General features: G+C 45.3%; 2 protein-coding genes across 6 annotated transcripts in view; one reads left to right on the top strand and one right to left on the bottom strand.

The window, feature by feature from the left end:
- The first annotated feature begins 253 nt into the window (after positions 1–253).
- Positions 254–2,997, top strand: pebp1 (phosphatidylethanolamine binding protein 1). The gene is given in 4 exon segments (NM_001201046.1): positions 254–434; positions 1,567–1,676; positions 2,159–2,259; positions 2,382–2,997. Coding segments are annotated over 4 exon segments (564 nt in total). The 5' UTR covers positions 254–299; the 3' UTR covers positions 2,600–2,997.
- Positions 2,998–3,001: 4 nt separating this feature from the next.
- taok3a (TAO kinase 3a) overlaps positions 3,002–13,872 on the bottom strand; it is a 54,496-nt gene continuing 43,625 nt past the window's right edge. For all 5 annotated transcript variants that reach the window (XM_017452052.3, XM_017452053.3, XM_017452051.3 and 2 more), the window contains 7 exons: positions 11,375–11,611; positions 9,520–9,648; positions 7,695–7,898; positions 7,083–7,322; positions 6,211–6,423; positions 5,023–5,205; positions 3,002–4,260 (listed from right to left, as the gene is read on the bottom strand). In XM_017452052.3, coding sequence (XP_017307541.1) covers positions 4,099–4,260; positions 5,023–5,205; positions 6,211–6,423; positions 7,083–7,322; positions 7,695–7,898; positions 9,520–9,648; positions 11,375–11,611 — 1,368 coding nt within the window. In that variant the 3' untranslated portion in view covers positions 3,002–4,098. The remainder of the gene's footprint in view (positions 4,261–5,022; positions 5,206–6,210; positions 6,424–7,082; positions 7,323–7,694; positions 7,899–9,519; positions 9,649–11,374; positions 11,612–13,872) is intronic.

Below are 13,872 nucleotides of genomic sequence, written 5' to 3'. Positions count from 1 at the left end.
AACGTAAACCAAATGAGTAGTTCTCTGGCGCACTCTAGTGGCAGCAAAATGACCGTTAACTGTAACAGCAGTGGGCGGGGCCGCTAAGACAATTTGACCAATCACAACGGAACCGTTGAAATATTCGCCAAAGGTGATTGGTTGGTTCGTGAATCACTCTAACGCGAGACTGAGAACAACCAGAGAGAGAGAGCGAGACAGACACACACACACACACACAAAGTGGGATTTAGGTCTTTGCTCAGGAAGTAGACTGCGAGCGGTTGCGTTTCTGTCAGTGCGAATAATAATTTAAAAACATGCCGGTGGATATCGAGCAGTGGACGGGTCCTCTCTCCCTCACTGAGGTGGAGGAAAAGCCGAGCAAACCCCTAACGGTTAAATACGGCAGTGTGGAGATTGACGAGTTGGGGAAAGTGCTCACACCCACTAAGGTTAGCATGCACAATTTAGCCACTGCTGCTCTTGGCTAATATTAGCTTTGTATAATGCAGCGTTGCTGCACAGGTCGTTAATGTGATCGTGCATTAACGTTTTATTGCAATAAAAATGCAACTGCGTTTGGTTTCAACTCGTTACGTAATTGCCGTTATGGTGCCTCCAAAGCGCCTGCTTGTAAAATAGAGCGCTGGCGTAATGACGTCACACGCACCGGTGGAGTTGCGGAAGTTAAAAACTGATTCCAGTCGCCTTACAGTCACTGGTTTAAAACTACAAATCCGATAAACAACAGCTAGCGAGCACTGTGGACAATAAATTATAATATTTATCATATTTAATTTTAAAATACAGTGTAAGGTATTTTCTAAATCACATGTTGGTTTCAAATCCTCAGCTGTTTAACAGTTTGTTTAGAACGGGGTTTTATTTAGACCCGGATGAGACCGCGCGCTCTCATTTGTCCACGTGACCACGCGACGCTTTAACGGTTGCTAGTTATTGTAGTTTGTCGGAGGAAAACAAAATATATATTTTTTTCTTTTTTATAAAAGAATATGGAAACATATGCTGCGTCGAAGTGTTTCATTCATCTCACAGGATAGCAGTGAAGTTCTGTAAATGGTCCGAGTTTTCCCTCATGGATTAGTTCTGTTTAAGGCTCAGTCCAAATAGCACATTATTCCCTAAGGAAGTACACTACATAGGGTCTGAAATAATAACCTGCACAGTAAGTAGAGCACAGTGTGTCCGAATACAGGCGAAAAAGAAAGATAGGACAGACAGACAGTAGGAAGAAAAATGGAAGGACAGACAGTAGAAAGAAAGATAGAAGGACGGACAGACGGTAGAAAGAAAGATAGGACGGACAGACGGTAGAAAGAAAAATAGAAGGACGGACAGACGGTAGAAAGAAAAATAGAAGGACGGACAGACGGTAGAAAGAAAGATAGGACGGACAGACGGTAGAAAGAAAGATAGGACGGACAGACGGTAGAAAGAAAGATAGGACGGACAGACGGTAGAAAGAAAGATGGGTAGACAGAAAGATTGAAGACAGATGGAGGATAGATGACAGGACAGACAGGTGATAGGACAGATGGATAAAGTGTGTGTGTGTGTGTTCAGGTGCAGAATCGGCCCACAGTGATCGAGTGGGAAGGCTGCGACTCGAGCAAGCTGTACACTTTAGCCATGACTGATCCGGACGCTCCGAGCAGGAAAGACCCCAAATTCAGGTACACACTCACACTGACACAGAACCAGTTTCCAATCTGAAAGAGCTGGTTCCGGGTTCCGTCTCAGCTCCTGATTGGATCTGTAGTGGACGTCAGCGACTATGACACGATGATGTCGTACTCGAGCCCTGAACGTCGTACCTGTGACGGTACAGCTACGTACCCACCCTTCACCCGTCTTAACTCCGGACTCAGAGAAATTTACGCTGTTGAAGTCGAGCAGCTGTTTAGCCGCGACGTGTAACCTGCGTAATTACTTATCCCTTTTAACTTTAAATTCGGGCCGGGCCAGTATGATCGAAATATATCACGATATTTCTACCATACATCCACTGCTTTCACTCGGAGTTTGTTTATCACGATTACGGATGATATACGGTCACATCGCCCAGCCCTACGTTAATCGGTATGACGTCCAGACTCGTTATTTTATTCATTTATTAATGCATTTGGCTGCTGTTTTTTTTCTCTCCCCGCTCTAGAGAATGGCATCACTTTCTCGTGGTGAACGTGAAAGGGAACGACGTCTCCAGCGGGTGCGTGATGTCCGACTACGTGGGTTCTGGTCCCCCGAAAGGAACCGGTGAGATCTAACGATGATTTATATCTAATATCGGTATGATTATCGTGATATAAATCATGTACGGTGTAAATATTTTCAGGCGTTATGATAATACAGTGTGTGTGTGTACGATTGATTTTCAGGCCTCCATCGTTACGTGTGGTTGGTGTACGAGCAGTCGGGAACGGTGAACTGCACCGAACGCGTCCTGACCAACCGCTCCGGAGACAACCGCGGGAAATTCAAAATCCAAAACTTCCGCAAGAAATACGGCCTGGGCGCGCCGGTGGCCGGGACCTGCTACCAGGCCGAGTGGGACGACTACGTCCCCAAACTCTACGAGCAGCTAGCGGGGAAATAATCAGGGATTTGTAAACAAAATAAGTAAACGAGTGCGACGGCATCCGATGGGATACGTGTTGCTATGCAGATTTAATTTGGCGGTGTGATGTCACTGATTGTCGTTAGGCTCTCTGTGATCGGTTGAAATGTCTTACGGAGAAAAAAAAAAACGTTTAGAAATTTCAAATCATATCCCACCTCAAAGCAATCAGTGAAATCACGTTGAATCCGGAGTCTTGCCTTGCTTTCAACATGTTGCACTTAACAGGGGGGGCATTTACTTAATTCCCCCCCCCCCCCCCCCCCTTCTTCTTCTTTAATTTATAATCCCTAATGTTAGCTTTTGTTCCGCCCCTCGAACACACCGCTTTAACGTCACGTCCTCGTTAAACAAACGAATAAAGAAAAACGCATTCAGACATGTGTTGAGCCTTTTATTTACAAATATATTTCAAAGCATTTGGGACAGAAATCATGCTTCTTTTGGAACCTGAAAACAAATTTAAAGTGCATGCACACAGTAAAGCGAGGTTTCTATTCACAAGGATTCTCGATTCTCATTTAAAAAAAAAAAAAAAAAACTAAATAAACGGCTCTGGAAAGCAAAAACGACGAGAAAACTAAACGTCAGAGGTCGTCCTCGGTCTATAGGCCAAACGACGGCGGACGAAGTGGTCACGTTATTTAAAATAAAAAAAACACACAAAAAAAAAAACTCGAATTAAGAAACTACGTAAAAGTCGACACACAAAATGGACGCCCACGTTTCACTTCGAGCCCTTTGTGCCAGCGGGATTCAGAGGTGTGTGTGTGCGCGCGCGTGTGTGCGTGTAATTCACATTGCTGACCTCGTGCCGAGGTTTGATCACTGATAACGCAGGAGCGAAACGGGTTCCTCGCGTAGAAACCCCGATTATTTGCGATTACGAGATCGGACGCAGCCGTCCGGTTTATGTACATCGAGTCCGTATGTAAATTTTCTTATCAAATTTGTTCAAAAGGTGTGAATCGTTTCAGTCTGGTGAATAAATACCAAAAAACGGCGAGACTCAGCAGCGATACGCCTAAAATCTAAAAATCTTGTGGAAAATATCACTTAAAAACGCACGTGTGTGTGTGTGGACATGAACAGTAGCAATACTATCCCCCCCCCCCCCCCCCCGACCCCCATCCCTCCCCGAACCACGTGTCACACGTGCGTATTGCTGTCCTTCCTCTCTAAATCTCTAGATCATCGATTACATCATTGCACGAGAAAGATCACTGACACCAACACGGCAACTGTTCCATTATTTTATGGATAATATTTATATATTTATATATTTATAGATATATAATATTAAACGCGATGACCGAGGGAGTTATCCAGCATGTCGTAATGTCGTGACGTGAACAGGGTTTGTCAGTAGCAAAAACCGCACGTGTCTTTTAAAACAGTGGAGGACTTCTTTCTTTTACTCTTTTTTTTTTTTTTTTTTTTTTTTGCTTCTTTTTAAAAGGCAGAGAGGGTCTCGTGTCTCATCTGTAGTCGTCTTTAGGGTAATCTAAAGCACCCAGGTTGCTGAAGCCCATGCGCAGGCTCTCCATGTCGAAAGCGTCGACTTCGCGCTCTTGTCGCTCCAGCAGGTATTTGATTCGGTCCGTGCGCTCCTTCTGAAGAGAAGCCAGCTCCTCTTCGATCTGAAAAACGACAGGGAACGGTCACGTTAGCGTGAACAAATCGTACACAGGGTCACGGGGAGGCTATGCCAGGGAACTCGCGACACGAGGCGGAGAACAAAAATATCCTATCGCGGTACTTGAGGACGTTTGTACGATGTATAATTTTCGCTAACAAACTATAAAGGTTCAAAATCAATATCGACGGCGTCCTTTCGGTACCATTTAATTTGAAATTATTAAGAACGTTAAAAAAAAAAAAAAAAAATTCATCACCGTACCGACGATATCTCAGAAAAGTGTATTGCGTAATCGTTTCACGATGTCGATACGATATCGCCCAGCCCTACGGGACAGGGTCGCTGCCAACCCATCGCACGCTACGGACAATTTGGAAATGCCAATCAGTCTACAAGGCGTGTCTTTGGACTGGTGGAGGAAACCGGAGTACCCGGAGGAAACCCATGAAGCGCGGGGAGATGTCGTTTCTGACGCCGTATGAAGCGCGGTTATCTACGAACACGGACAAAAGTACGTCAGAGAGCTAAAAACAGTTCGAAGTTGAATTCCGGGAGGAGGCGTGGCACCGAATTGCCGTCTGGAATGTGATGCTAAAAGCTTAGCTATTAGCTTCTCTTTCTCGTTAGCGTCCTACGCCGAACATACAATCAGCGTCCGTTCGTTCTCCTCTCGGTTCTGGCGCCGTTAACCGACCGGCGCTCGCTTTTCCCGAAACCGTCGTCATCTTATCGGGAGCCGCTGTTATCGGGGTCGCGGTGTTACCTTTTGTTCGAGATGAGCTCTGCGCAGCGAAACCTTCTGCTCGAGTTTGTGCTGCTCGCGCTCGTGCTGTGCCTCCGTCTGCATTTTGATTTTGCTCTGGTAGGCGTTGAGGAGCTCCATCTCCTGCTGCAGCTGCTGCCTCAGAGCCTGACACTCGGCCTCCTGAGCCTCGTCCAGACGCAGCTACACACAACACACACACAAAATAGTCCTCTTATTAAGTTATTATTCAAAAGTCTGCCCTGAATGACCGCTACACTACCGGTCAAAAGTTTGTGGACACTCGACTGAAATGTTTCTCACGATCTTAAAACCCTCTTGATCTGAACGTGTGTGATTAAATATGTGAAATCGGTGTCGTAGAAAAAAATATATTCGTGTCGACGTATTCGTTTCTTTCATTAGACAATATACTCGGAGTGAAATATTCCGAAAAGCAGCCGATGAGAGTCCGGCGTCAGTGTGAACTCCTTTAATATTGTTTAAAAACATCTCAAGAAATCGCTCGAGAAAACGCCAAGGATACATTTCTGGAAATTCTATCACCCACGATGCCGTTCGACTACCTGCTAAGAAGACTGCAGTGAGATCTGACCCACCCTTGCTTCGTCTCTACCTGAAGAGAGCGCTGCGGCGGCGCTCTAGTCCTTTAGTCGGCCAGCGGTATGATCCGAATCCTCCGTGCTATGACGCCGCTGACGACGCCACCGCACTCGTCATCTCGTAAATCGCTAACTAGCTGACTCGGCACGTCTGCGTTCCATTTCTACGCTGGATTGCGCGTTGAGACGACGTCGCACGTCGCGTGTGAGAAAAGACGCTCTTGTTCTACTATTCTTAGGAGCCGTCACGTACGAGGACTCCTGAACACCGCTGAAACGTCTATCAGTAACCACAATGTCATTATTTACGGAGTTTTATTATTTTATATAGGGAATAATAAAACGTGCACGTCATGCCTGGTTTGTATACTGCCCCGCCCCCTCGTTTGACGGACGGCTAAGACGGCTAGTGTTTTTCAAGACTCGGATGTTCTCCAGATGCGTGACAGGAGCAGTATGAACGAGGTTTTTAAATCGAGTGCCGTCCCTTTCTTTACGCAGCCCTGTTTATTTGGGCTCGTCTTCCGCTCGGACCGTTTCTACTCGTCAGTAAGGTTACGTCGTGATGTCGATACACGGGTCTCACCGCCTGCGACGCCATCATCTCGTTGATGCTCTGCTCGTATTGTTCGGCCAGGATGGCGAGTTTGCGCGTCTGCTCGTCCTTCAGGGCCTTGAGCACGGTTTTGTGCTCGTTTTTCGGCGTCACCTCGAGCTGGTGGTGCCGCAGCGCCTTGTACTGCTTCGTCTGCACTTTACACGTGTCCTGAAACTGCTTCTTTATCTGCAGCTCCATCACCTGGGACAGAAAAACAACAACAACAACGTTATGAGGTTTTTATAAACGCTGCAGTACAACAACTGATTTGAACCGAAATGAAGCCAATTTGAATGAACTATTGAAGTAATGAACGATTTATTATCAACACAGCGAGACTGATTCGCCAGAAGTATATATGTTCGATAAATAATTTTCTCGAACACCAGCTCGGACTAGCGGATTATATAATATATACGCGTGCGAGAGTGCATCTTTACCGACGTGAGATAGGAGGAAGTCGTTTGATTTCCCGTAAGGAGACGGTTATTCACGTCCCCGCTCAGTCAGAGGTAAAGTAAAGCTGTAACTTCTCGGGACCGTGACCAGCGGTGTATTTTGTGTTTTGTTCATTTGAAGAGAAATTGAGGGGACGAATGAATATCTCTAGCTGCTGTAACGCACGCGAGAACAGGAACTTAACTTGTTTCATATGAAGGTTCTTGGATAAAAATAAATAAATAAATATATATATATTTTTAAAGTGAAATCCTGATCAATACTTTGTTAAAACGAACAAGCCGCAGAGGAAGGAGAAGCACCCTGAGGTTTAAATCCAGACTTCCCTGGTTCCTAATGCACCTGAGGCGTGTTATATATATTTGATATATCTGAAGGAAAAACAGAGTCTGTGGAGGCACCTTGAGGTTTTTGGGCTGCTGCCGGAGCTCGAGGACGTGTTTGCGGTGCAGTTCTCTCTCTCTGCGGTTATTGTACTCGATCTGGTTCTCCAGCTCGGTCTGGTGCTGCAGACGGATCAGATCCATGCGCAGCTTCTGCAGTGTTTTCAGCTGCCGGTGCTCCAGCTCCTGAGTCGACTCGTCGTGTCTGATCAGCATGGCGTGCTCCATCTCCTTCTGCGTCTTCTTCTTGTTCAGCTCCTGGAGGGAAACGCGACGGGGGAAACCGCTTCTAAAGGCTGGGTTTGTATTCGGTAAACAAGACTTCCGATACCCTCTCGGGTTCATCGGCGTCGCCTTTTTGTCCCGCTCCCACTCCTAAACGTCTTGAGAAAAAATTTGATTTCTTCGTCGTATTTAATTTGACCTTTTCTATACGGGACATTTTTATTTATTTATTTTTAAAATCACCACATATCAAGAGACCCAAAGATTGCAATGGTGTATTAAATGATAACTAGTTCATCCCTTTTCACACCATTTTCCTAAAGATCTAGAGCTGGTAAACATGAAGGTCAAATCCCATGCTAACCCTCCCATCGTGCACGCTGCTAATTCTCCTCCTCCTCCTACCTCTCGCAGCTGCTCCTGCTCGAACTCGTGTCTCTTGGTCATGACTTTGCGTTTGAAAGCCCTGCAGTTGCGATCGTAGTAGAGGCGCTGCTGGCCAAGAAGCTGCGCTTCCTCCTCCGCCTGTGAATGCTGCATGTTCTCCTTATGCTTCGACAACCGCTCCTGCTTCTCCTTCTTGGGAGTGCTGTGGTCCTCGTTCATCTCCTAAAGAAAGAGAGAGAGAGAAAGATGGAGAGAGGTTCCAGAAAGTGTCAGATCTTATTATGCACGAGATTTAAATGTCAGACAGCAGCAACTACCTACAGGTATCACATCTGCCGTCTTATCTTTCTTTCCCAGAACGACCTCCAGGAGCCAGGTCGGTCTGACCGTGATGCTCTCCTCAGAACCGGCTCTCGTGGTTGTTACCGAGAGGCTTCGTGCTGCGATCTTACATAACCTCTTAGCGGCGCTGGACGCGGTCGGTCATAAGACTCTCCCGTCTGTCCTCACGAGATTTAGAATTAGAAAAGCAGGTGGACTGCTTGCTACCTGGAGGGACGGTCATGACAGGCGACAGACTCTCAGCAGGTGTCCCACAAGGCTCGGTGCTCGGTCCCTTTCTATTTTCCATTCATATTACCTTTCTATACCACCTACACTCATGACACTCGGTACTTGGTCCCCTTCTATACTTTTCTATACCACTCCTACGCCCATGACGCTCAGTCATCGTCTCCTCGTCTCCCTCGGCGTGTTTAGTAGACACGGACGACGAGACGTGAACGAGCCGAGCCGTACATCGTACATCTCTACAGATGCGTCCCTGATCTTTCTGTGTCCCTGGACAACTCTCCAATCGCACCATCTGATCACGCACGAAACCTCGCTGCGGTTCTGGACAACCAACTATCATTCTCTCGTCATACCGCTAACGTGACCTGGTCATGTAGGTTCCTCCTTTACAGAGTGCACAGTTACGTTTCTATAGCAGAGAGAGTGATGGAGCCAATTCAGAGATGGGGATTATTAGGGGTTGATAGAGAAGGGCCAATGGGGGAATTTCGCCAGGACACCGGGGTTACACCCCTACTCTTTTATGATAAGTGTCCTGGGATGTTTTAACGACCAGAGAGTCAGAACCTGTGCTGTTTTTACAGTATATCACTATACTGGGACATTAGGCCCCACAGAGACCACAGGGTGAGCGCCCCCTGCTGGCCTCACTAATACCACTTCCAGCAGAAACCTTAATTTCCCCAGGTGGTCTCCCATCCAGGTACTGTCCAGACTCAACCCTGCTTAGCTTCAGTACGAAACCAGACGAGAACTGCACGGAAGATCCATCCATTTCTTTACACAGAGGTCACTAAGGTGCTTGTCCAATCCCTCGTCATCTCGAGACTCACTCTCGGCCGGTCTGCCCCGTGAACACCACGAAATCACCATCTCAGAGATCTCCATCTTTCGCTGGCTTCCTGTAGCCGCCCGAATCCGATCTGAAACACCGATGCTCGCCTACAAAGGCCGAAACCGATCGCCACCTACATGAAGGCACTCATGAAACTCGGCATGCTCCCTTCAAGCCTCTAGTATAACTCGGGATACAAGGAGGTCATGCATGAAGACTTTTAACGAATAGACGAGTCGCAGTTTTCAAATGAACACTTAAAAAGACCCACCGAGCAGTTAACTGATCAGTGCTGTTAACCATTACTGTAGATCATTTTCAGCATTTATTATTATTATTATTTACTGTTTTTTGTTCAACTTCACTGTACAGCGCTCTGGCCAACCCCCCCCCCCCCCCCCCAATTTTCAGAATAGAGCTGAAAAGAAGCAGCACCTCTTTAATTTTCTCCTTGCACAGTTTGTACTGCTTCTTCTGGTTGTCCAGGAAGGTGGTGAGCTCCTTCTTCTGCTGAGCCAAAATCTGCTGCTGGAACTTCTTCTCGTCTGCCGCCGTCGTCTTCATCTGCAAAAAGACACCGGACCACCAGACAGACGCCGTGTTTAATGCAGCGCTCGGCAATCTTCGTGAATTTTACAGAATGACAGAAAACCGACAGGTCAAATAAACGTTTGTTTTTGTGGCGCGGAAATTAAAGCGCGATCATACGCTCGACCTCCGAACGGGTGACGGCTCCGGATTCTTTCCGTAGAGTGATCAAAAGTGGTTATATATAAAATAGTCTATACCACAACAATGCGACAGGAACGTCACGCGTATAATCGGCAAAGAGGTGCGGAGACGTCCGGATCCGTCACTTTCTGGCGTGCCGCGATCTAAAGAAAGCCGTCCATGCGGTCGAGTGAAGACTCGAAGTACGTCACAGTGCTACACTTTACTACGGAGACAAGCCCACCATTTTCTCCCCTCGCCTCATTAGCATACGAATCAACACGTGCATCGTGAATAATAAACGGGCTATTTACATATTCCCGAAGCACGCCATAACGTGAATGCCTTTTGTTTTGTTTTTTTACATTCGCACATCCGTGCATTCCGCATGTTTAATTGTTTATGTATTGTAGCTTTTCTATGAGCAGTGCGATGAATCCGACGCGAAGACAAAAGGAACGTCTTTGCGACGTTGAGCGTAATATTCGGCCTCGGCGTCACGGAAGACAAACGCATAATTGTGGTTTCGGCGTCATCCCGTCATATACAATCCGACGTCAGATGTGTACAGAGGGGCACGAGGAAGAAAACTGGCAGGTCGGACGGAAGAAGCAGAGATCACTGGCGCCGCTGGTGAATGTACGTAGCTAGTACGGCTAGCTAGTACGGTCAGTACTAGCGGCGATCTGGAAGCGACACTAATGACTCGTCACTTGACTTGTACATCGTTATACATCACTGTGTATTTGTTCTTTAAAAACATCTTAAAGTATACCGCAAGAGGACGTACAACCTTCAATGAGCTCCACGAGGAGTTTTATAATAATTATAATAATAATAGTAAAAAATATACACTTTATTACTTTATGATTATTTCAAGTAATATTTAGCTTCGGATTCGTAATCACTAGAAAATATCAATTCTTTGTCTGTCCTGGTATTTATTTATTTTTTATTAGTTTAAAAAAAAAAAAAAAAAAAAAAAAAACCCTGATATTTCTATGGAAATTATTTTCCCGGGTTTATTTGATTTATTTATTTATCTATCTATCGTGACGAGACCTTGCGTTTAAATGAAATCCGGCCGTAGCGATGATGAACATAGAATATCGTGATATCTCGTACGATCGCTCATCAGCATATCTACTATTTATAGATTATTATTATTATTATTATTTTAGATCTATTCCGCTTTATTCGTGATGGTTTACTCGGGTCAGGGAATTTGCACAGCGAATCTATAAACTAAAAGTCATTAAAAAGCCAATTAAAATCAAAATAATCACATAAATAAGTCCTAATTTGTGTGGGATAATGTGATATTTAAAAAAAAAAAAAAAAAAAAAAAAGCTCTAGATTTAAGGAAAAAGAGCTAGTGGGATGTTTTCGATCAAAACTTTAAAAGGATATCAGAAAAAAACAAAAAAAATAATCGTTTCATTAGTATGTAATAAGTATGACGTGAAACTTTCACGTGTAATATTTATTTTCCGTGATCCCGGAGTCTCGAGACGTTTCCTCTCGCGTGTATACGGACAGAACGACGGCGCACGATAAATGAAATCCGCGTCCTCCTCACCTCTTTATCGGTCTGGATGGCGTGCTTCTTGGCGAGTTTCTCCAGCTCGATGTAGGCGTTGTTGCCCTGCGTCTCCACCTCCTTCTGCAGCTTCAGCCTGTGCTCGTCCATCTCGGCCTTCAGCTTGTTCTCCAGAGCGATCAGCTGCTTCTGGTGCTGCCGTCGCATGCGCTTGTAGCCGGACATCTGCTCACGCAGCTCGTTCTCCTGCTCATGTTCGTGGATCTGACGCGTCACCTGTCCGGATCGGAACGGTAAAAATAACGCATCATGACATGTTTGTAATCGGGATATCGATGGCATGTCAAATCATTGACCTCAGTATGATATATTTAGACATCTTTACGGTGATTTAAAGTAAAGACCGAGCCGCGACAGGAAGCTTCGATTTCGTATCTTCAGTCCGAAACGATGAAAAACCGACTCGTTAGAGTAAACGACAACAACGACAACAGCAGCAGCAGCGACGAATCAAAACGTAATCCTCGACGCCGTTCCCGAAAGTCAGCGGTTCGTGTTTTTTTTTTGTTTTTTTTGTTCTCGAAACGACACGAAGCGACTCGGACTCTCACCAACCTGGAAGAAGGGCGCGTTGAGGTCAAAGTGCTCGTTGAGTTTCTCGTAACTCCCACCTGAGCTCCTGAGGCCAAACATGTTGGCAAAGGAAAGGACGTGCGAGATCATGGAGACTGAACCCTGAACATTTCACATCGTTGCGCGCACACACACACACACACACACACACACAGCCCAGAGATAGAGAGAGAGCTAGAGAGAGAGAGAGAGAGAGAGAGAAGTGTGTGTGGATAAACACTTCTCGCTCTCTGTCCATCTCTGAGCTTTGGCAGGTGTGTGTCGGGATGAAAGAGGGTTCTCAGAGGCCTGGCTCCTTCACACAGCTCTTCTCTCCCTTCTGAGTGGCGTTTAGTAGGCCGGTCACATGAGCACGCGCTGAAAACACGGGCGCTTCTAATCACGCCGAATCAATACCCCCACTGTACCCGCACCCGTCCTCACGCTTTCTGCCCCAATGCCCAGCACCAGGCACGCGCAGCTTTCGCACAAAACTAACAGAAAAGACGATACAAACACATCCAAGTTCGAGAACTGAAACATGCAGGAAAAAAAAAAAAAAAAAAGAACCAGAGGCATCAGTGTTTTATTTTATTAGTCTGACCTTTGACCTGTCAAATGTTTGTGTAAAATGTTTGTATAAAATGATTCTCGATAATAAATTTTTTTTAAACAGTCTGGCTATATTATTTATTTACAAAATGTTTTTTTTTTTTTACTTATTTTATTCTGTCGGTCTATCAAAAAAAAAAAATAAATAAAACTATGAGATTTCATATAGTTCAGTTATTCTAGATAATGAACTTATTTTAATCAAATGATTTTGTAATAATAACAACAACAACAACAACAACAACATTAACTAATAAAATCGATTAATAATGAAATGTAGTGTCACCAGCTTTATTTCTCCTCCTCAAAAACTTCTCTCTATTTAAAAAAAAAAAAGAAAAGATTTATGTCGTTTCGGACTTTTTGAAAGCGGATTAAGTAAGCTGGTGTTTTTGGATGCGTGATCTACACGCTCACAGAAGAGTGATCTCGAAGCTCGGAGGGAGACGGGAGTGCTGCTGCTAAATAAAACGTGCGATGTGTTAGAGGCCGATACTGCGGCAAGTATGACGTGTACAAGCCTGTGAGAATGAGTGTGTGTGTGCTTTGAAGTGAAGGTGCTTAATGAGAGTTATGTTCTTAAGAGATCTGACTTTTAGTAATCATTAATAATTGTATAATAGGTAATAATAGCAGGAGCAGTAATCGTGCTGCTGTGGTGAGAGCGATGGAGATTTGATGAAATAAACCGACGTGATGGATTAAATGTAATGAGACCGAAGACACCTTTAAAGTCAACGAAAAACAATCTGATGTCACTTTTTTCCCTCTGCCTCCTGCGCGTTATTGCCCCCTCCTCTCTCCTCTCTGCTCAAACAAAGAAACCCCACAGTCCAGTGAACACAAGAGGGAAAAAATAACAAAACAAAAATCTTAACAAAGAACCTCTCTCTCTCTCTCTCTCTCTCTCTCTTTCTCTCTCTCTCTGAGATACAGAAAGAAAACAAGTCTGCTGCGGGAGACGAAGTTAGCTTGGCGGAGAACGTTCGAGCGCGGACGCGGTCAGACTTCTGGGTAAATTCTCCGAGATGAAAAATGAGTCTGTGTCTCCAGACAGCCGCAGAGTGTGTGTCTGCCTGTAGAGGATGCTCAAACATCAGCAAACCCAGAACCTAAAACGGGTGACATCATCTCATAGAGGACGACGAGGGCTCGGGGATCGACTGTCACGCCTTCCATTGATCCAAAATATGAACATTACAAACAATGTGTAATTAGTAGAGGGGGGAAAAAAATAAACCCCGACCAAACACGAGCGAGTGCGAGAAGCGGACTGGAATTATTACACGGGACACCCGTCGTGACGTGTTTAT

The sequence above is a fragment of the Ictalurus punctatus genome, chromosome 22, assembly GCF_001660625.3.
Source record: "Ictalurus punctatus breed USDA103 chromosome 22, Coco_2.0, whole genome shotgun sequence".
Taxonomy (NCBI): Eukaryota; Metazoa; Chordata; class Actinopteri; order Siluriformes; family Ictaluridae; genus Ictalurus; species Ictalurus punctatus.
This window is presented reverse-complemented; position numbering and strand designations above follow the sequence as displayed.